At 30.0% G+C, this 22,918-nt stretch overlaps 3 protein-coding genes across 3 annotated transcripts; 2 read left to right on the top strand and 1 right to left on the bottom strand.

Moving 5' to 3' along the window:
- Window positions 1-1,287: 1,287 nt before the first annotated feature.
- On the top strand, window positions 1,288-10,201 carry LOC117235883 (angiotensin-converting enzyme-like). The gene is made up of 9 exons (XM_033498335.1): window positions 1,288-1,461; window positions 4,699-5,056; window positions 5,552-5,870; window positions 7,089-7,313; window positions 8,216-8,579; window positions 8,871-9,032; window positions 9,276-9,530; window positions 9,613-9,788; window positions 9,935-10,201. The coding sequence occupies exons 1-9, from the start codon at window positions 1,451-1,453 to the stop codon at window positions 9,991-9,993; spliced, it is 1,929 nt and encodes a 642-aa protein (XP_033354226.1). The 5' UTR covers window positions 1,288-1,450; the 3' UTR covers window positions 9,994-10,201.
- Window positions 8,393-16,193, bottom strand: LOC117235881 (replication factor C subunit 1). The gene is made up of 18 exons (XM_033498334.1): window positions 15,835-16,193; window positions 15,559-15,690; window positions 15,291-15,431; window positions 14,664-14,708; window positions 14,492-14,597; window positions 13,990-14,405; window positions 13,737-13,916; window positions 13,261-13,665; window positions 13,015-13,180; window positions 12,717-12,932; window positions 11,983-12,209; window positions 11,578-11,912; window positions 11,088-11,306; window positions 10,839-11,012; window positions 10,683-10,758; window positions 10,419-10,601; window positions 10,170-10,341; window positions 8,393-8,565 (listed from the first exon to the last, which is right to left on the bottom strand). Exons 1-17 carry the CDS (start codon window positions 15,841-15,843, stop codon window positions 10,213-10,215), a joined length of 3,159 nt encoding a protein of 1,052 aa, XP_033354225.1. The 5' UTR covers window positions 15,844-16,193; the 3' UTR covers window positions 8,393-8,565; window positions 10,170-10,212.
- A 265-nt stretch (window positions 16,194-16,458) lies between these two features.
- LOC117235880 (DNA-directed RNA polymerase III subunit RPC1) lies at window positions 16,459-22,828 on the top strand. Its single transcript, XM_033498333.1, has 20 exons — window positions 16,459-16,502; window positions 16,773-16,908; window positions 16,967-17,116; window positions 17,193-17,528; window positions 17,617-17,949; window positions 18,022-18,159; window positions 18,268-18,465; window positions 18,918-19,154; window positions 19,289-19,622; window positions 19,698-19,947; window positions 20,037-20,266; window positions 20,342-20,692; window positions 20,748-20,916; window positions 20,974-21,313; window positions 21,410-21,597; window positions 21,719-21,866; window positions 21,968-22,120; window positions 22,177-22,377; window positions 22,472-22,605; window positions 22,712-22,828. The coding sequence occupies exons 1-20, from the start codon at window positions 16,459-16,461 to the stop codon at window positions 22,797-22,799; spliced, it is 4,158 nt and encodes a 1,385-aa protein (XP_033354224.1). The 3' UTR covers window positions 22,800-22,828.
- Window positions 22,829-22,918: the final 90 nt, after the last annotated feature.

The raw sequence follows: 22,918 nt of genomic DNA, 5'->3' as shown, positions 1-22,918 counted from the left end.
GTTCATCCGAAGGATCAACTACGATGACGATAACACATTCCTGAATGTATTATTACTTTGCCAGCGTCGAACTAGACAATTTTGATTTTGTTTTATGTCTCGATAAACCAATCGACTGTTCGTCGGAGTCAGAACTCGATGAAATTTAAAGGAAAAATATTTGACACACTGAATGATAATTTTCTTGGATAGTTCAGAGAAAATAACATTTTAGGTGGTAAGTGAAAGTTCGACAAATGAAACGGTTTTATTTCGGTCGCATAATAAATAAAATATTTCAACTTTGCATTCTAACTGTGCATATGAAGTAGAATGATTGTTCAAACACGTCCGATCGGAAGGCATGGATTTGTTATATCCAGGGAGGGAAAGGGGAAAGAATAAAAATAAATGACGCGAAAACGTGCAAGCTACGTGATATATGGAGAAGAGAAACCCTGAAATATTTTATACCAATATGTCGCCAATATCAGAAATACGAGGTGCAAGAAGAGAGAAGAGAAAACTTCTGCCAGGTACTAACCATTGAGAGCAGAGAGTTTGTAAAAAAACATCTTGAATTACGTGCAATCAGCCATAAAGGCCAGAACACTATACTTAGACGAATAATAAACTGTACTTTTAAAAGAATATACCTTTATATAGAAATATAAATGTAAAAACTAATAACACGACTACACTACATTAAGATAGATAAGTACTAATCGATAAGAAAGAGTTAGGCAATGATATTAACAATATAACGTAGTAACTGAGAGAGAAATATAAGAATATAATACGATGCGAGAAATTAGAAATAAGAACCCAACAACCTCCTTAATATAATCTACGAGTCTAAAATACAAATAAATACATTATTATTATTTTAGCTATGCATTCGAAATGTTTCAATGTAGATCGAGGATAGAGATAATATTAAAACGCAAATATCCGCGAAGTAAATTTCCTATGTTTCTAAGTACGACCATTCGCGAGCAAAAAAGTACATCGCTCAAAGCCTTCATCAGCCAGGCTACTCTACTCTCTCATGGACAGAGAATCGATCTAATGAAGATAAACAAATCTTGCAACGTGTAGCAGATCATGGAATCGACATACAGTACATTGAAAGTAACTGCTCTATAATAAAAGCCGAAAAGAAGGATCGAGAGTAAAATTCCCATTACAATGTAAGACGATGGGTCCGTCAATATTAGCAGAACAGGTCCGCCGCGAATAATGTCGCGTTTGTTCATAGTGAGGAAAACATTACACCGGCAGAGAGTGGGGACGGTGCATAAAAGTTGGCGTATCTCGTGGTTCGACATCATTCGATGTGTGTTCGCCAGAGAGTGTTACACAAGGCAACGGGGATTTTGTTAGACTCGTGAAAGTTGCTCCTTAATCGAACGTAATCGTCGGTCAACTGTTCCGTTGATTCATCCAACTTCAACGCGAGCTACGAAAGGAAATGCTGCGCCCGTGAGTATCTGCTATATTTCGTACAAGCCAAAGACAAAATGATCGTTCGATCGCTTAAACTCCAACTTGGACGGTTCTAGCAACTGTTATTGGATTTTCGACCAGCCATCAACAAGTATTCGCTGTTTTCCTGTAGTTCGTTACAACACTGGTAAATACATAACAGACGTTTGCTCGCTATCTACGTTTCGTAACGAAAATCCAATCGTATCGTGATCGAACTTTTCATAATTATCAGATTATGCAGTTGTCGACGTGATACGAAATGATATGGTGTACGATCAGAACGCACTGCTATTTCTCTTTCTTTTTCCTACTCGCTGCAGCAATTGTAATTTGATTTTGAAACAATATTTTCTTCTATTAAATAGAAATGCAAAACGACGCGAGCAATGTGCACGAGTTAGATTAATTTGGACGTACGTATTTAAGGAAAAGCGAAATTTGTAAGTGGTATGGAAAATTTGATATACGAATATCTGATGTATGTAGCAAAAAAATTGAACAAATTCAGTCTCGAGAAAGTAGAGTAAACCACATGTAATGCGTATGTTAGATTGCTATGAAATTAGATGATATTTAGTATCGTGGAATTTGCTTCAGAATTAATACCTGTAGTAATTTTAAGTTAATAACAAATTAATGAATGAGATAGATTATCGTATAGGATTATGTAATGTTTATTTACTTTTGTAGATATTTTGTTTCGTAATAGTATAATGAAATTCATGTTTCAACTAGGAAATTTCACGTATACAATATTCATAAAAAAATACGTGTATTTTATGGAAACATTTTTATCAGTTACATTTAAGCTGTGTAAATATCAAATTTGATTTTATATTCGTTTCATATATCTCTTTACATTATTGTACTTTATTATTATTGAACATGGATAAATATAATTTTTTAATATTCACGGATAGAAGCAAAGCTCGAGATATGTTATAAACATTTTTGAGCAAAATTAATAGAATCTGATAAGCATTTATAGAGTAACGATCAAGTTTCGATAGATTCCAACGCGTGTTGTCTTTTATCGTTGGCTTCACGATCAAATAGAAATATAATTACATCCTGTTAATTTGTTTAAACGGACACAGATATGAACGAAACTATCGCACTTGTCTAATTAAACTATCAAGCATAGTATTTCTATAAATTTGAAAACTATCGCGCAATAAATACAAAGTACGAAACTTTTGATACAATTATCGATATTAGTAATTTTGATCGTAGTAGCTATTAGTAAATTAAAAAGTTACAAGTTACAGGTCACAGACTTCTCTTTTACCATTTCATAATTTTACATCGAATAGGTAGATTTGTGTCTTATTATAATTTATAAAATTAACTTTACGATAAAATAAAGCAAAGTTTCATTTGTTTCGTTTTACCAAACTTCCTACTGTTACGCAAAGGTATTTGTTACCGCTAATAACTTGTAATTTGTGACTTGTAGAGTTTCGCTAATAATATTAATCCGATTGTACAACGACCAACTTGGATTATAACATTTTCCTTTACGTGACTAGTCAATCCAAACATTAGAATTCTCACGAATCCTCATGAATCTGTCTGTAACAGTGATAAATTTAGTTAGACTCGTTTGCTTACGTGCTTTTAAATAAAGAACAGATTTGTTAGAAGATTTATTCCTTTATTCCTATCGCGTTGTAACATTACACGGTTGGTTGTTAGGAGCAGTTATCTTATTTTAGTCGATTGAAAAATACAAAGACCGCGGATGATTAAAGCACTATGGCCACGCGATATTATAATTTAACGCGCTTACTCTCATGAATGTACTATACTATCAGAACTCGTTACTTATCGCCTATATATGTGTGTAAAATAAATATCCTACAGTATATCTTTTTTACCAAGTTTCCCATTCAATTTCATTCAATTCTTTTACCTTACTTTGCATATTACACTCGAATGTATATCTTTTAAAACTATTAGGGCCAGCTACATAATCGTAATAGTCGTAATAGTCGTGTCTCATTCTCGATGCTAGCGATCAGACTGCGGAATTTTATGCGTTTATGAGAAGTTCGAAGATGTAAAAGCGCAGAGAACGCATATAATATGCAAATATGTATGAAATATCCAAAGCAAAATATTTGTTATAATATTTCGTAAATGAAACAAATTTCTATTTCGATTCGATTTCTTTTTTCTTTTTTTTTTTTTTATTAGTTATATTCATAAAAATACGAAAGCTATCGATCTAAGCTAAATACGAATCTATTAAGGATATTTCAAAATGTTTTATATAACACAGGCGATGTATCCTACTGTACGAGTTAGAGTATTTGTTGTATATCAGTAAATGTAAAACGTATTTCGAACTCGTTAAAGGCCTTCGGATACTAGTCATAAAATTTCACTATAATGATATCTCGAAGGACGATTTCTACATACTCTTTGGACCATGATCCGTTTTCGATCGTTTCAATGCATGATAGGAATGCAACAATGTGGCAATTCGTTAGAAGGATACGGACGAACCAAATGAAAAATATTCTAACGAGTTCTTCGACGATGTAGACTTTCAAATCGTTGAACCAAACGACTATCCTCGACCTCGTCGCTATTTGAGAATCTAACGTCGCACATGGCCGAGTATAAAACGAGAAAAATAGATAACAACGTTCCTAAATGATCAATTTATAGTGAAACGTCTTAGACGTGTTTTTCTGTCTCCTTCTCTTCTGTCGACGTATGTTTGGATTAGAGATAATATTATTAGTTTTAGGCGTAAAATTTTCATAATTGCGTTGTGAGGAAATACAAGGACAAGTCAAAAGGTACGAAGAGATTTGAGAAATTAAAACAGTTTAATATTTCATTTTTCTATATAAATCCTGCCACAAGTTTCGATCAAAATATGAAACTACTTCTATCGCTATATTTATTATATAATTTCTCACTTTAGCATGAAGTTAATGATTTCCCAAGAATATTAAAAATCAGAATTTTATATTTGCGAAAACGAGGGCTAAATTGAAATATAAAAATATAAAAATTACACCAGGACTGACGAGCCTTCGAGTACTTGGCTCAAATATTTCATAATTTTATAACGTTCCGCTCTGTTGTTAGATTCAGAAAAGATCTGCTGTTAGATTTAGAAAAATCCTATCTTTAGATTTTCGACATTCACAAATTATTTATTGAAACGTTCATTAAAATATCTATCGAACGTTACGAAATTTATGTAAAAATTCGCAGACTATTAGTGGCAGCCCTGGTGACGCTGGCACTGGGCATACCAACGTCCCAGGATGTCGACAACGTTGCAGTAGATTCGGAAGCAGATCTGCTAAAGGCCAAACAATTTCTCGAAAAGATCAACAACGAACACGCGCAATGGAGCAACAAGTATACGCTGGCCGATTGGGACTACGCGTCGAATTTGACTTCAGAAAATTTAGCAAACAAACTGAACACGTCCACAGAAGCGGCACAGTACTTCAAATCCGCCTGGAAGAAAGTGAACGAGTATCCTTGGAGCGACATTAAGGACTCAAATGTCAGACGGCAATTCAAGAAGTTCAGCGTTTTAGGACGTTCAGCGCTTCCCGAAGATGTAACGATTCAATTATTATCAAGCTACAGCATATTGACTTTCAAGTACACTGACTCGCGAAAGTATTTAAACGCTCGCTACACAAAATTGTACGATTATCGTGATCACATTGGTAAAATTTGAAATCGATCAGAGAATGTGTATAGAAGTTACAAGACATTTATTGCGAACATATATTTGATACAAAAATTAGTATACCGCGTGAATAATGGTCTTGAAGATGTAATTAGTACTAAAAATTATCTCATTAAATTTAAATTGTTTAAATTAATACTATCGTTGGTGATCGTTGCGAAGATTTGCAAAGATTCGTTCGAAATTCTACCAATATAAAGACGATAGTCGCTTCTCATCGCAATATCAGCGAAATTTCAAAATGTTTTGTATAAGAAATTTCTGTGAGCGTTGGGATATATTCGAGAGCCGCTGTACGTACAGCCGAGGAAACCGGAGATGAAAAGTGCTGGATGATAATCGATCGAACGTTTGCTACAGAGCTACCAAGAATACGAGAAAATTGTAAGTGACATGGAGAACATCTATAGCACCGCGAAAATCTGCGATTACAAGAACCGAAGTAAATGCGATCTCGCTTTGGAACCGGAGCTCACGGAGATTCTGATGAAGAGCCACGATCCGGAGGAATTGAAGTACATTTGGGTCGAATGGAGGAAAGCAACTGGCGAAAAGATGAAACCATTGTATGAAAGATACGTTGAACTGAGCAACTTAGCTGCTACATTAAACAATTATTCCGACAACGCGGCTTACTGGCTGAAGGATTACGAGGCTGATGACTTCCCCGAGCAAATTGGTAAGTTAAACATTGAGAGATGATATATCAGTAATACAGCGTATTCTACAAGAGAAAATAAGAAATAAATATCACATAAGCCATAGATCTACAATTTCATTAAAAAGTTGGAACAAAAATAGGAAATAACAGCAGATTGGTTTTTAATATTATAATATTAGAATTTAAACTATAATTTGATAAAAATTTAAAGGAGATTTAATATCTTTTTAATATTAAGAGAAATATACAGCTCTAAACGACTCTCTCATAAATTTATCGTTAGAAACATTTCTACTATAATTAATATCTCATAAAAGATTCATTTACAGAAGTAGCGACTTTTGTAAGAAATATTTCTAGCAAGTTTTAATTAAAATATAAATATTTCTGTCGATGATAACAAGTGAAACGTGGAATGATGTTTTATAAATATTCTATAAACACTTTATTGCGGGAAAACACAAATATTTCGTAAAGAAGCGTAGAAAGTTTACAGGAGAATGTTTAGTAATCGTTTCGAAATTGTTCAAACAGAAAAAGATGAAAAAAAAGTATCTAGTCCTTAACATAAATACTTAATGAGTTAGAAAATATTCAGAAACGAAATACGTATCGCGTCTCATGCATCGATATATGAACTGTGATGAATTAATATTTTCGTTACATAACGTGATTGTTAAAATTAATATTTCTTTTTTAATTTTAATACAATACATTATATTTTTCAAGGAAATATACTTCTCTCGTTAAATTCAATCCTTGTCGTTAAAAGACAATATTATCAAAAGTAAAATTAATATATCTCTACGAAAAGTATTGTGTGCTTAAAAATCGAAGACAAAAGAAAATAAATTCTAATTGTCACTGAATATTAGACTTCCAATGATGAAACCAACAACTATTTCCATTCTATTTGAAGAAACTGTAAAGTCATAAATGGTCCTTACATCGACATATGAGACGTGAAATTTCTATTACCAAGTATCTGATAAACTATCTAAATGTATTTATGTAAATATACATAATACATATAACATTTTATTTTATTGAAACGCTTACTAGCTTAATAATCATCTTGCTTCCAAAACGAAAATATTTTTTCTTTGACTTCGATAATACTTATGAAAATAGAAGTTCAAAAATGTTTCAGTGACACTGTTTAACATCTAATTCTCAACATAAGTCCGAATAAATATTACTGAAATGCTACATTCATTTGTAATAAAATATTTTCAGAGGCACTCTGGCAACAACTGAAACCTCTCTATTTGCAATTGCACGCATACGTTCGCCGAGAACTTCGGAAAAAATACGGTGAGGATATCGTTTCGAAAGATGGTCCCATCCCAGCACATTTATTGGGCAATATGTGGGCGCAAACTTGGGCGAACGTCGCAGAGTTCGCTATTCCATATCCGGGAAAACAAATGCCAGATGTCACCAATGCAATGATTAAACAAGGTTTGATTAGCATTTAGACGTCAATTAATAACATACATATACATACATATAGTAAAATTTATTTCGTAAAGAAAAAATTGGCAACAGAAATTGTATAACTCACTCTCTATAACGTTAGAATCTGTAATTTCATATTAATTATGAATGTATAAACGAATTTATTGTGCTATATTCTAATTTATATGAATTCGTTTCGATGCCCGGCGTACATTATGCTGGTGTTTATATTATGTCTGTAAATTTTACATTTAGATATAAAATCTCTGATCCTGATAGTACAAAATTATTTGAAACATTTTGAAATGTTTACTTTATAATTCTGACGAGTTGTTCAAAGGTCGCTAATTTATTTTTATATTTCGATTTTGTAGTCAATATGTAGAGATTAAATTAAGTGGAGAAAATCCACAAATATTAACAACACAGGAGAAATATTATGTCGATGTAGGATATAAAGAATACAATAATATTAATTATTATAGAGGACTAAAATCCTTAAAAGATTAATAGACAATATGTTTAAAAAAGAACTTCTCGTATGATGATCAAAATAATGGTAAATACTAATATGCATAAATAGTAATATACAAAAAATATTTGTAAAATAGGAAACTATAGTATAGTATATTTTTAATTATAAGTATAATATACTGAAATACTAATAGATATATCAATCAATAACATATGCCTTAAAATATTTAGAGATCATTTGATAATTAAAAAAAAATAATATTTAGAAATTACTTCTAGTATGTAAATCTAACGTATCTTTTCAGTTTTTGATATACAATTTTTCTTCAAATACGAGATTTTTTTCATTATGTTGATCAATGTATCAAGCTAAGAAGTTAGAAGTCAAACTTACAGATAGATTCCTGTATTCTTTATATAATCGTTCTCAGGATACAACGCAACAACTATTTTCCGTGTTGCTGAAGATTTCTTCACCTCAATCAATCTCACCGCAATGCCAGATCTGTTCTGGGAACGATCGATATTAGAAAAGCCAAAGGATCGCGAACTGATCTGTCACGCGAGCGCTTGGGACTTCTATGATGGCAAGGACTTTAGAATTAAACAGTGTACCAGAGTTAACATGGAAGATCTGTTGACCGCGCATCACGAGATGGGTCACGTGGAATATTTTTTGCAATACAAAAATCAACCCAACATTTTCAAGGAGGGTGCGAATCCTGGATTCCATGAAGCTGTCGGCGACGTTATATCGCTTAGCGCATCTACTCCGAGTCACCTGAAAACCATTAAGTAAATGATATTAATTATACATACTTTACAAAATATTAATTTATATATTTTGAACTTCAAACTTTGATTAGTTCATCTATAAAGTGTATATAATGAATTCAAATACTGAAATAATTTGTATACATTTAATTTAATGAGGTATTAATACAACTACATATATGTGCAATCTTTTCAGTAGGGACGTAATCTTTATATAAATTAATTCCTTGTATCATAGTGTATGAAAATATAAAAATTTGATAATTAAAAACTGAATATTTTATAATGGAAATACATTTTATTATATCTTAGATTATTGGATGATGATTCAACCGACATGGAGACCAATATCAATCACCTTTTCCTGAAAGGCCTTGAAAAAATTGTCTTCTTACCATTTGCATACATGATGGACAAATGGCGCTGGAATGTATTCCAGGGACGAGTCACACCAGATAATTATAATTGTAACTGGTTAGTACTGTCTCTGAGTTATTAATATATAAATTACAATAATTAAAATTTGGAGAGATTACAAAGAGAAAGAGACAAACGAAAAATTGCAAATTCTATTGACTAAAATAATTTAATTATTATAGATTAATGTAATTATTAAATTTAATTTATCATATATCTCCTTTGATATACAACGATTTTATAATGCTGATGTATTCTTTTTAACTTGAAATTCATAAATTTTTAATTATTAATAATTAGGTGGGATCTTGCTGAAGAATTTCAAGGTATTGAACCACCAGTGGATCGATCAGAAGATGATTTTGACCCTGGTGCGAAATATCATATAATAGCAGATGTTGAGTATTTGAGATATTTCGTAAGCTTTGTGGTGCAATTCCAATTCCATAAAGCACTTTGTACAGAAGCAAAACAATACGATCCACAAAATCCAAATTCAAAACTACTACATGAATGTGATATTTATAATAACAAAGCAGCAGGAAACTTATTAAAGTAAGTTTCCACTTTTCCAATTTTATAATTCACTTGATATAAAATGACTTAGAATTTATGGAAATTTATTATTGGAATATAGGTCCATGTTGGAACTGGGAGCCTCGAAACCTTGGCAAGATGCAATGGAAAAAATTACAGGCCAGAAAAACATGGACTCTGCTGGACTCTTGGAATACTTCAAACCACTGACAGATTGGCTCACAGAAGAAAACAAGAAAACTAATGAATATATTGGATGGAAACCTAGAGCAAGACGTATGTATTCTTACAATAAAATATGATTCATATATATAATACAATACAATTCAATTTAAATACAACTACACTACACAAAATACACGACTACACAAATACAGCAATACAAAAATGTGTAGTAATTTATCAAAATTTATTTGCTCCAGAATGTGTACAAACCAGATCAGAACTTGCAGCTGTTGAAACAACTGAAGCATTAGAGTAAAAAATACATTCTTCTGAATAGTATCTCATTGAATACTCCAAAAAAATTATTTCTCCGTTTTGACATAAAAGACGCATCAAATAATAGTTTATGGCATTATTTCTTGCAGAATAAAAGACAAAAATATGTAAGTATCCAGTGATAAATAAGTACATTACGAAATCGTAAATTCTTACTTTTTCCAAATAAAAATCACGTTCCAATTTTACGATGTTTGTGTTATTTTGCTTTCCCCCGTCCTCTTCCACGTTTATTAGACTTATCACTACTATTTTTGCCTTTCTTCTCAGTTTTATCAGTACTTTTACCCTTTGATTCAGTATTCTTGTTTATACCAGCTTTCTTTGCCTGAAATGCATTCTAATCAATAAATAATATCGTAATAAACATATAATTTCAATAATGTAAACTATTTTCCAATAAACCTTAATCATCTTATCTGCATCAAGGTTATCGTCGTTTTGATCAGAGTCAATTTCTTCTTCCTCCTCTTCTAAGAAACCTTCTTCTTGTATACTTGATGTTACTTTTTTCTTTGATGTTCCACTCACTATATAAGGTAGAGCCACAGAACTTTTATTATATGCTCTTGTAAAAGCAGCTTTCACCTATAAAATGAGTTTTTATTATACTTTTCTATACATCACTATGTCAAAATGATTAAAAATTATCTGGAATTTATAACATACCTTACTATCTATAATTTGAAACGGATCACGATCACCAGGCCATAGAGAAATTTCTACCAATGAATCTAGATCTTCTCTATTAACAATAAAAAATAATAAAGTTTAATACTATAAAAACTCTAATTTTTATATAACTGATCTTAATGAAATATTAACCTGAGTAAATGATAGTGGTTCATAACATCAATTGCTGTATCTACATTTTCAATACCTCCAACTGCTAAAGGTCTGAGAATAGTATTTCTAAGAGGTCTAATGTAGTCCAAGTTTATAGCCTCCTTACTTGCACCCGTAGCCAAACGTGCATGTAAAGTGATTTCCTGCATTAAGCTATAAATCATATCATTAAAAACTTCACATACAAAATATAATAATAAATGAAAAAGCTAATAATTATGACATTACCGATTAAGTTTACCAGTTTTTGAATTACGTCCAAGCCAAGCTGGAAAATTAATTTGACCACCAATGTGACCAGACATTGCTGTTCCAGGTATTACAGAAGAATAATAAGCTTGTATTGGTAAAAGAGACCAAGCATTATTACTTCTTATGGATTTTTCAACTACATCTCCTAATGCTATACTTTCAGCACTTTCTGCTACCCTTCCTAACAATTCATTTCTATATAAAAATATAAAAATAACGTTAAATACAAACAATGCTAAAATCAATATAAAGAATGAGGCATTTAACTAATATTGATTTTTTTTAATATTCCATAGATAACAACTTCTTATTAAATGAATTTAATTCTTTTTATAATATAATTCATTTTCTTGTGTATCTTTTTATAATTTCTGGTATGTAAGACGACAGACTCTAAATTACGTAATCCACCTTGCACATATAGAAGAAAAAAAGAATAAATACATTATTTTACTGAAATACATACTTTGGCACTTGAGGTATAACCATCAAGTAATTTTCTTGTACAAATAATGGTGCTATATTGTAATCATGGAAAAATAAGTTACTTTTGTCACTTATACTCATATGTTTATGTTCTTCTACGGAAAATACTTTTTTTACAACATCCCAAGGACCTAATCTCAAATCCTTATTTATATGTTTCTTTTCATTTTTTTCCTGAGAACCAGTTTGTCCAACAAATAATGCCAAATGATTTATAACTTGACGAATATCCTGATTAGTTGATTCAATTAAACGATCGAGATCTTCATTCGAAATTTGAATATTTTCTTTAAAACACATAGATTTCATCGCACCCTGCATGAAAAGAAAGAAGTCAAATAATGTGAATAACCATTAAACATAGTTGAATTCAATATTGTTTTACCCTAATTTGTTCCAATCTAGGTTTTTGAAATCGAAGATCAAATGTATAATTAGAAAGTGTTCTCATTTTAGGATTATTTCGATCATTGCAAATACAAACAATAGGTATATCAGTTGATTTGATCAAAGTAATTAATTCCTGTAGACCACCGCGATCCTCGTTACCAGCCATTCCATCTACTTCATCCATTAACAATACGTGTTTCGATGATGGTTTGCTTTTAACATCTATAATATAGAGCATTTAAAAATAACAATGTAATTTTGTTTAAATTTATAAACTTGATATTTTTAGCGCATTTGATTATACTTTAGTAGTGTATTTTATTAATTATACTTACAAAAATGCGTTCTATAAGAATTGAAAGAAATAAATACTAATAATATATATACAATAATAACTAAAATTAACTAATCCATAATCCTTTTCTCCACTAAAAAAACATCTCAAATAATTATTCACTGAAGACCAATTATTTGTTTATTAGATTTTTGTGAACACCATCATGTAATTTAAAATATATAAGGATATTTCTATATTCCATATAATAAAGATCACTTTTTTAATTAAACAGTCAACATCTATTTTGTAGTCTAAAGCTTTAAATTATTTGTTGAAATAAAATATTTATAGATTTACATTTTTTCACTAGTATAATTAGTAAAATACGGATTAATAAGAATTAATTAGTTATTTCAAACTAACTTAGAAAATATGTTAATAAATAGATATACCTTTAAAATAATTTTTTATTGTGGTATTAGATAAAAGTTCTGATACTTCTTCTTGCAGAAGTTTTTTGCTTCTGGTATTTGATGCATTAAATTCTATAAGATCAAAACCTAATGCATTACAGACAACTTGGACAGTTGTGGTTTTCCCAATTCCAGGAGGACCAGATAACAAAGCAGCTTTGAAAAAAGCTCCATTATCATCTTTTGCCCAAGGACCTAACAAACAAAATTAATAAAGGTTTAAATTGTATTAAGCATATACCAAAAATATTTTACACATGAAGAATAAAATAGTTACTAGGTCTTGTATGTTTCACTTGACCACTTTGATTTTTATGCCAATTCATTAACCAAGTGTGTATTTTCTTAGCATTACTTTTGTCCCCTTGTTGCCCCAAAATTTGTTTCATAGTTTTTGGCCTATATTTTTCAACCAATGCCTGCACTGGTATGTTCCCACTTATCTAAAAGAAAAATCTAAACAATATAAAACTGATAAAAAGGACTAATATTATTACTATTGTACTTATTTATTATTTCTTACATCTTGCAAAGTATTCATTTGTATTTTTATATCTTTCACATCAATTATTTCTTTTTTATCCTGTACAAGCGATTCTTTATATTCATTCTGTTTCTTTTCAATTGAAGATTTTATTTTTTCATCCTTATTATAAAGTTCTTGTTTTAATGAGTCCTCAATTTCTCTTTTACTACTTTCGGTTTTATGTGGTGAATGTACTTTTGCTGCTTTTTTCGTTTCCTCGTTTACAGTAATTTTTTTCTTCTTTGGTGTTGACTCTTCGCTAGATTCTGCAAATTTTCTCTTTGATCTTTCTTTTGATTTTGTACGAGGTTGTGTTACATTATCACTTTGACCTGCAGGCCTTGTACGTATCAGCTCAAGCAAATCATCTTCTGATATTTTTTTTATGTTTAAGTTGGTAGCCTAAAGAATTTATAATATACAATATAATAAGTCTAAATAAGATTTAAATATATATTGTTAATCAATATTACCTTTGACAGTTTTGCAGGACCAGCTTGGTCACCTACTATAACATAGTCAGTCTTTTTTGAAATTTGGTGTAAAATTCGTCCACCATATTGTTTAATAAGTTCTTCAGCTTCTTCTCTTTCTAAAGAATCCAAAACGCCAGTTATTACAAAACTTAATCCTGTTAGACACTGTTCAGCACCCTGAAATTTAGACATTTTTTTTTAGACATATTTTAAATTTTTCTACAAGCGATAATGCTCACTTATTACATACAACAGGGATTTCTTTTGAGCCTGGATTTCTGGCTCCTCCTCTTTGAAGATATTGCTGATACATTGCAGCATTTTGTTTTTTCTTTTCAATCTTTTCCTCATATACATCAGAAGTGTCTATCTTTTTGGGAGAAGTTTCGTTTTTTTCTTTCAGATATTCTACTTCCATCTTAGAAATAGCAGATGAAGTTTTAGAAGATTTCTTTGTATGTTTAAATTTGCTACTATTTTCAGACCCCTTATGCTTAATGTCCTCGTCTAAAATATTATTAGAATGTTTTTTATTCTTTGGTTCGTGTTCTTTATTATCCTTTTCTTGATTTGTTTTATCAGGTCTTGTTTTCTTTTTAATATCCTCTTTATTTTTAATGGGTGTCTTTTCTTTATTTTCAATACTGCTTTCATGTAAACTTGTATCTATAAATACAAACAATTAGTATATTAACACAATATGTTAATAAGTTTGGCATATTGTTTATTACAACTTGTTGATTAATTGATACCTTCATTAACTTTCTCTCTCTCTGTTAAATATCTCTGCTCAATATCAGATGTATCTAACTGACGTAAGGTAGCTTCAAAATCATCATCATTATGACCTTCAGCCTCCTGTAATATTTAATAAAATATGTATATATAATCACTTTGCAACATTATTCAAATATTGTAAATTACCTTCTTTTGTAACTTTTTAGATATCTTAGGTACTTCTTCTGCTTTCTATAATATTTAATAAAATTAATATGTATATAATTACTTTATATTATCATTAAAATATTATAAAGGATGATAAGAAGAAGGATTCAGAAGTTTTAGGAAAATGAAGAAAAAAGCCCTAATAAATGTAAATGGAAAAATTAATATTTTCAGTTATAAAAACTTTTCATTTCAATTAAAACAAATGACCTGCTTGCTTTGAGAACTATTATGCTGGATGAAAATAATGAATTATTTTATTATGATAAAATAAGTGTTTGATTACAGAAGATTTCTACACCCTGTTCCTTCCATATATATGTTTGACAACTTTATACTAGAAATTGTGTATTCTTTCAGAGATTTCTAGACATACTTTAACTATTTCATTGGTAAAATATTTTACTTTCTGACAGAACAGATAATTTATTGTTTTCATGTAGTATGTTAGTAAGTTACTTGTTTTAACCAAGACAAAGAATTATATTGTAACATTGAAAATAATTTTTTGACCTATATTTATTATAACTCTTTTCCTTTATTTGACCGGTATTATTTGTTCTAAAAATTTTGAATCCTTTTCTTATTGTCTTCCATATGTATTACCTGCTTTAATGACTGTCTAGATATCTTAGTTGCTTCTTGTCTGTTTACTGGATTTTTACCAAACATATCAGCAGGAGAAATAATTTTAATATCTTCATTGGAATCAGATTTAATAGCTTTCTTCTCCAATAACTTTGTCTTCTATGACAACCAGAATATATTATATTATATTTATCGACACAAATACCACAATATCCCCATTTTAAAAGTAATGACCAAGATTTGAAACTTTAATAACTTAAACTACGATAAATAATTATATTAAAACCTTGGGCCGTTTACGTGGCGATTGAGATTTGTCCTCATCTTCGTCAGACGAAATAATAATTCGTTTTTTGGTAGCTTTCACTGGAGCAACATTGGAATTTGTTTTAATAGTTTGAAAATAGGATCGTATATCCTAAAATGAAATAACAAAATATTGAGTTATAAAATCTGAATTCTAATTTCAATAAGTATGTAATCCTAAAATGTAGATATACTGATGAAAACAAATGTAGTTAACCTCGATTATTAGTTTTTAATAGAAAATTTCAAAACTTACCCTTGGCATGTTTCAAACGTACTTTAATTTGATAGAGACGCAATATTTAGATCAACCGAATGATATTTTATACGAGAAAAATAAACAGATAATATAATTAAAAGCACACTGGTTTAATGAATGACGCATCAACGCATGCTTTTACGATACATGCTGTTATAGTATTGGTATGTTGGCATCATAATTTTGAACTTCAGTAACGAATCTAAGTCTACTTATAATCTCTATTATATAAAACATAAAAAGATATATAAAATCTGACCTAGTGAGAAAAATATGAATCAATTAATGTTAATATTGCCATAAAGAAGTTTCATTCATATATTATAACATTGCAAGGCGATTGTTTAATTGACATAAGATTGTGGGTAATGCCGTAATGCGACGTGAGACAGCTTGTACAAAACTGTCAAATTCAAGATGGCACCACGAGTAGAGAACAACACGTGTTTAAAGAATTCTCTGAATTCTTTCGGATGTTTAATACATGATCTACGTAAAAGAGTAGTGCATGTTTTACAATAGTTTGAAATTTATTTATTTGATATCGTACAATATTTATAAATAAGCTTATACTATAGATAGCATATATTGAACGAAAGGAAATAAAATATAACCTTCACAATGGTAAAAGAACAATTCAGAGAAACAGACGTAGCTCGCAAAATGTATGTAAATTACTTTAATTTGCTTTTCTAATAGATTTTTTATTATTATTTCCATTATTTTTAATATTAAGTGCTTTTAGAAAAATATATAGATTTGATAATATGAATAACTGAATTTCTTGTTAAATTATTTATCTTTGTATTTATCTAATTGATTAGATCTTTTGGTTAATGGAAAAAGTTAATAATAAAACTGTAATGCTTATCATATGTAACTGATATCTATTACTCTTTATCTACTTTATTCATTCACTTTTTATAATTAATTAGCTCTCATGTATCATTCGGAGTGGATAGCCGCCATAACATGGAAAGGCAAGCCCATATACATATTGTGGCTAAAAATTTATATAATCAGGATGTTGAACATACTCCAGTTCCATATGGAGTTCTTGATAGGAAAATGGTAATTTTTTCATATGTTAATGCTTTCTTTATAAATAATTGTTGATGTTAATTTATAGGGTACTTGTAATAATACTACCAATTGTATATCATGTGGTAAATCTTTAAACGAATGTATTGGACACTTTGGCTACATTGATTTAGAACTGCCTGTTTTTCATGTTGGTTATTTTAGGTCTATTATTGGTATTCTTCAAACTATTTGTAAAGTAATTCATCATTTATTTCATTTAATTTCAAATTAGTTAATAACAGTGATAATAATTGTAATATTTTACTTCATAGAATTGTTCTCATGTTATGCTATCTGAAGCAGACAAAAAGCATTATTTAGCCAGAGTATTAAATCCTAATTTGGGATATTTAACACGTAAAGCATTACGTAAACAGATTCTAGATAAAGCTAAGAAAACTACAGTTTGTCAACATTGTCGGGATCTTAATGGAACTGTTAAAAAAGCCGGTTTACTTAAAATAGTGCATGAAAAGTATAAAGGTAAAAAGAAAATAGATGCTATTGTTCAACAAAAATTAGCAGAATATAACAATGTGCTTGAGGATAATAAAGCATTAGAAGGAGTACTTCAAACTGGTTTGATTAGTGTATTAAATCCTTTGGAGGTAAAAAATAAAATTCATTTATAATATTTTTTTCTATTTACCCCTTTTTGTAAAATTCTGTATTACAGAAACTATGTCATATTTTAAGGTACAAAGCATTTTGGAAAAAATACCAGAAAGTGACATTCCTTTGTTATTGATGAATTCGGAGTATGCATTACCAAAAGACTTAATATTGACAAGAATTCCTGTGCCACCAATTTGTATTAGACCTAGTGTTGTGTCTGATCTAAAAGCTGGTACAACAGAAGATCATTTAACAATGAAATTATCAGAAATAGTTTTTATCAATGATGTTATTCAGAAACATAGACAAAGTGGAGCTAAAGTACAAATGTACAATGAAGATTGGGAATTTCTACAATTGCATTGTGCCCTTTATATAAATAGTGAAATGTCTGGTATACCCCTTAATATGCAAGTATGTTATAAAGAATTATTGAATCTTTTGCTTACTTTAATATTTTAACGATAAATTATTGAACTATTTTAGCCAAAAAAATCTGGTAGAGGATTGGTTCAAAGATTAAAAGGAAAACAGGGTCGTTTTCGAGGAAATTTATCTGGTAAACGTGTAGATTTTTCTAGTCGTACTGTTATTTCACCAGATCCTAATCTGAGGATTGAGCAAGTAAGATTTCATTTAAATAAATTGTTTCAAACATTTAAATAATATATATATTTAGTAATAAAATTGAATATATATATATATATATATATTTTTTACATTTTTTATTAGGTTGGTGTACCTATTCATGTTGCCAAAATTTTAACATATCCTGAAAGAGTAAATCCATCAAATATAGAACTAATGCGAAAACTTGTAAGGAATGGTCCAGATATACATCCAGGTGCAAATTTCATACAACAAGGGAAAACACAATTTAAAAAATTTTTAAAATATGGTAACCGACAAAAAATTGCTCAAGATTTACAGGTAATTTCACGTGTATAAAATGTTGTTATGTACTTTATATGTACAAAATAATTAGTCATAATTAGCCTAAATTATATAGTGCATAGTGGAATATGGTATATTAATGAAAAGCTTAGAAGTAGAGGACTTCAACTAAGAGGGTCTCAACTATTGCAAACCTATTTAGAAAATACAGGCTAAGATGTATAAACCCGACGCTGGTAATATTGTTCCTTCTCGTGAATGTCTTTTTGCCAGTGAAATTGGCATATGTGTATCATCAGTATGTCAGTTACTAGAATGAGTCGATATTGGCTTGGATTAGATAAGGATGGGGCCGCTATTAGACTGTTGCTTGTGTTAGTGCCAAGTTAAAACATTTTAGACTATATTTTCTAAATGGGATATTTGCAGTGGATGTTGGCCGGCATATTATACTGCAGCAAAATAATTATATACATTTTGTTCAATAGTACGGTGATATCGTTGAAAGGCATCTGAGAGACGATGATGTAGTATTATTCAATAGGCAGCCGTCGTTGCATAAATTAAGCATCATGGCACATAAAGCAAAAGTATTAGATCACAGAACATTTAGATTTAATGAGTGTGTTTGTACACCATATAATGCCGATTTTGACGGGGACGAAATGAATTTACACCTTCCCCAAACTGAAGAAGCAAGAGCAGAGGCTTTAATTTTAATGGGGGTAATATGCAAATGTTATATTATTTCCTGCTTAAGGGGTGAATTATATTATGTTCCATATTAACGTGTATATATATATATATATATATATATTATAGTATTATAATAATGATATTATCATTTACTTGCTTATAGAATAAATCAAATTTAGTTACACCTCGCAATGGAGAACTTTTAATAGCTGCAACACAAGATTTCATTACTGGTGGATATCTGCTGACACAAAAGGACATGTTTTTAAATAAAGCTCAAGCAAGTCAACTAGCTGGTTGTCTTCTAGCAGGACCTGATATTGCCATGTCTATAACTCTTCCTGAACCAGCTATTTTAAAGCCAAGCATGTTATGGACAGGGAAACAAATCTTTAGTTTAATTTTAAAACCTAATAGTACTTGTAATATTAAAGCTAATTTAAAAACAAAAGGAAGAGCTTATACTAGCAATCAGGAATTATGTATTAATGATTCTTGTACGTATAATTTTGTAGTATAATTTGTTGCTCTCCTTAAAACTGCAGGAAAATAATGAAAGTGATGAATTGCAGATGTTATTATCCGGAATTCAGAATTATTAGCAGGAACCATGGATAAATCGACTTTAGGTTCAGGATCAAAGCAGAATATATTTTATATTCTATTACGCGACTGGGGCGAAGATATTGCAACAATAGCTATGTGGCGACTAGCAAGAATGGCAAGTTTCTTTCTTATGAATAGAGGTTTTTCTATTGGTATTGGAGATGTTACACCAGGACAAGGACTTCTTAAAGCCAAAGAAAAGCTTTTAAATGCCGGGTAAATGTGCATTTTTTTTGTAAATTATTAAATATCATGAATAAAAGTATCTACGAATAAGGTAGATTTGTTTTTTAACTATGATTTAGGTATTCTAAATGTACAGAATACATTCGTCAAATGGAAGAAGGACGTCTTGTATGTCAACCTGGCTGTTCAGAGGAAGAAACATTAGAAGCAATGATATTGAAAGAACTTTCAGTAATTCGTGATCATGCTGGTAAAGCATGTTTAAAAGAACTCCATCCAAGTAACAGTCCATTAATTATGGCATTGTCTGGCAGTAAAGGAAGCTTTATCAATATTTCTCAAATGATTGGTATGCTTGTCTATATACATATGTGTATATATATACAAAGAATATTTTGTTATGTAATATTTTCATTCTAATTAGCGTGTGTGGGACAACAAGCTATTAGCGGTCATAGAGTTCCAAATGGATTTGAAGACAGAGCTCTACCACACTTTGAAAGACATTCAAAAATCCCTGCAGCTAAAGGTTTCGTAGAAAATTCGTTCTATTCTGGTTTAACGCCAACGGAATTTTTCTTCCACACTATGGGTGGAAGAGAAGGTCTTGTTGATACAGCAGTTAAAACTGCAGAGACTGGTTACATGCAACGACGACTAGTTAAGAGTTTAGAAGATCTGTGCCTTCATTATGATATGACAGTTCGTAATTCAGTGGGGGATATTGTACAAATATTGTATGGTGGCGATGGTCTAGATCCTACATACATGGAAGGTAAGATATTATTTATAATATCGATCACAAAGTAATCAAACAATTATTTTAATAGGAAAAGATTGTCCAGTAGATTATAAGAGAGTATTGGATCACGTAACAGCTAAGTCGCCATGCAAAAATGAAGAACCACTAGACGGTCCTGATCTTATTAAAGCTACAAATGAATTACTAGGTTCCAAAGATTGTGAATGTCTCAGTGAAGAATTTAAACAAGAATTATCGTAAGTATTAAGCATAACTACTGAAAATAAGATATTAAATATTATTTATTTTTGCAGCACATTCCTTAAAGGTGTAGCACGCAAAATAATACACCTACGATATAATGCTCCATCGAATATACCTGTAATTTTCCAACTCGAACGAATCACAGTTTCTCAATTAGTTGAATTTATTCATACCTGTAAAGAAAAATATATGAAAGCAAAAATAGAACCAGGTACCGCTGTAGGTGCACTTGCCGCACAAAGTATTGGAGAACCGGGTACACAAATGACATTAAAAACATTTCACTTCGCCGGTGTAGCATCTATGAATATTACTCAGGGTGTACCGCGTATTAAAGAAATCATTAATGCAAATCCTAAGATTAGTACTCCAATCATCTCAGCAGCTTTAGTAAGTTCTACATTTAAATGCATTATAATGCATCTCAATAGCTATGTGTGTGAAAAAATAAACATGTTATGTTTTATTTATTGATTCATTTACTAGGAAAATGACGTAGATCCGGAATATGCTAGAAGAGTAAAAGGCAGGATTGAAAAAACTACTTTAGGAGAAGTGACAGAATATATTGAAGAAGTTTATTTGCCCGATGATTGTTTCTTATTGGTCAAGTTAGATATTGATAGAATAAAATTATTGAAGTTAGAAGTAGATGTTAACTCCATACGTTATTCGTAAGTGTACAAATTTACAACATAAAATAAAATATATTTTTTGGTAATAAAAATTTACATAAGTATACATTTAATTAATTGACAACTAAATAATTAAATTAATAAATGATAATTCATGTAGGATCTGTACATCAAAATTAAGATTGAATCCAAAATTAGTAAATGTTAGAGGAGATTCTATTATCACTGTAAATCCAAGCAAAAGTAAATACAGCATAAATTATGCCCTCACACAGCTTAAAGAGACAATTCCAAATATTGTTATAAAGGTAAAATGAGAAAATATACATATTAATATACTCATTATGAACAAAAATATACTTCCATAATTTTTAAACTGTATATGTCTTTATGATTATATAATTTATAGGGTTTACCATCAGTTTCTAGAGCTGTAATTCATAACGATGATTCAAGTGGTAAAACAAGGTATAAATTGTTTGTAGAAGGAAACAATATGCGAGAAGTAATGGCAACTCTTGGCGTTCTGGGCAGAAAAACAACTTCAAACAATACTATTGAGGTAAGTATAAAATTCACTTTTATTTACTTATCCATTATATAAATATGATGTTTTAGGTTTTCAAAACTTTAGGAATTGAGGCTGCAAGAGCAACTATAATGACAGAAATCAAATTGGTGATGGAAAATCATGGAATGAGTATTGATCGAAGACATCCAATGCTTGTAGCAGATTTAATGACTAGTAGAGGTGAAGTACTGGGTATTACAAGACAAGGCTTAGCTAAAATGAAAGAATCTGTCTTAAATTTAGCTTCGGTAAAATGTTATATATATTTATACTTTTTTAATATTACATTTAAATATATATTATGTACGTATACAAAAATACTAATAGATGATTGTTTAACAGTTTGAAAAAACATCTGATCATCTATTTGATGCAGCTTATTATGGTCAAAAGGATGTTATTTGTGGAGTGTCTGAATCAATCATAATGGGTATTCCAGTTCCTGTAGGAACAGGAATTTTCAAATTACTTCACAAATATCCTTTTCAAATTCATTTCTTCAAATTTAAAGAGACTAGTCAATTTACTATTTTAATTATTTGTTATATTTTTAATATATTATTTTTCTTAATAATAAAATACAGCTGACAAAGATGAGCCAAGAATAAAGGAGTTGATATTTGACGATCCACAATTCAACAAAACTACAAAAACCACAAAAAAATTGTAAAGTAACTGTTGTATATTTTATAGCAAAATATTTAATGTACATAAATAAAAATATGTATATTAATAGAACTCGTACATTTTTTATATTTAGTAATTTGTTTCATTTAGAACTTATGTTTA

This window comes from Bombus vosnesenskii, unplaced genomic scaffold, assembly GCF_011952255.1.
Source record: "Bombus vosnesenskii isolate JDL3184/JDL3185 unplaced genomic scaffold, Bvos_JDL3184-5_v1.1 scf7180000013334, whole genome shotgun sequence".
Taxonomy (NCBI): Eukaryota; Metazoa; Arthropoda; class Insecta; order Hymenoptera; family Apidae; genus Bombus; species Bombus vosnesenskii.
The sequence above is the reverse complement of the archived record's forward strand: the minus strand, read 5'-3'. Positions and strand labels throughout refer to the sequence as shown.

What these genes read in the sequence shown, in the direction of transcription:
- LOC117235883 (XM_033498335.1), top strand. An exon ending in TGACTTCCCCGAGCAAATTG is followed by an intron (nt 5,871 to 7,088) that starts GTAAGTTAAACA and finishes AAATATTTTCAG; the next exon opens with AGGCACTCTGGCAACAACTG. An exon ending in GATAATTATAATTGTAACTG is followed by an intron (nt 9,033 to 9,275) that starts GTTAGTACTGTC and finishes ATTAATAATTAG; the next exon opens with GTGGGATCTTGCTGAAGAAT.
- LOC117235881 (XM_033498334.1), bottom strand. An exon ending in GCTCAAAAGAAATCCCTGTT is followed by an intron (nt 13,917 to 13,989) that starts GTATGTAATAAG and finishes TCTAAATTTCAG; the next exon opens with GGTGCTGAACAGTGTCTAAC. An exon ending in CTAGATTGGAACAAATTAGG is followed by an intron (nt 11,913 to 11,982) that starts GTAAAACAATAT and finishes CTTTTCATGCAG; the next exon opens with GGTGCGATGAAATCTATGTG.
- LOC117235880 (XM_033498333.1), top strand. Translation starts at nt 16,459, where the DNA reads ATGGTAAAAGAACAATTCAGAGAAACAGACGTAGCTCGCAAAAT. An exon ending in GTGTATTAAATCCTTTGGAG is followed by an intron (nt 17,529 to 17,616) that starts GTAAAAAATAAA and finishes TCATATTTTAAG; the next exon opens with GTACAAAGCATTTTGGAAAA. An exon ending in CTGTCTTAAATTTAGCTTCG is followed by an intron (nt 22,378 to 22,471) that starts GTAAAATGTTAT and finishes ATTGTTTAACAG; the next exon opens with TTTGAAAAAACATCTGATCA.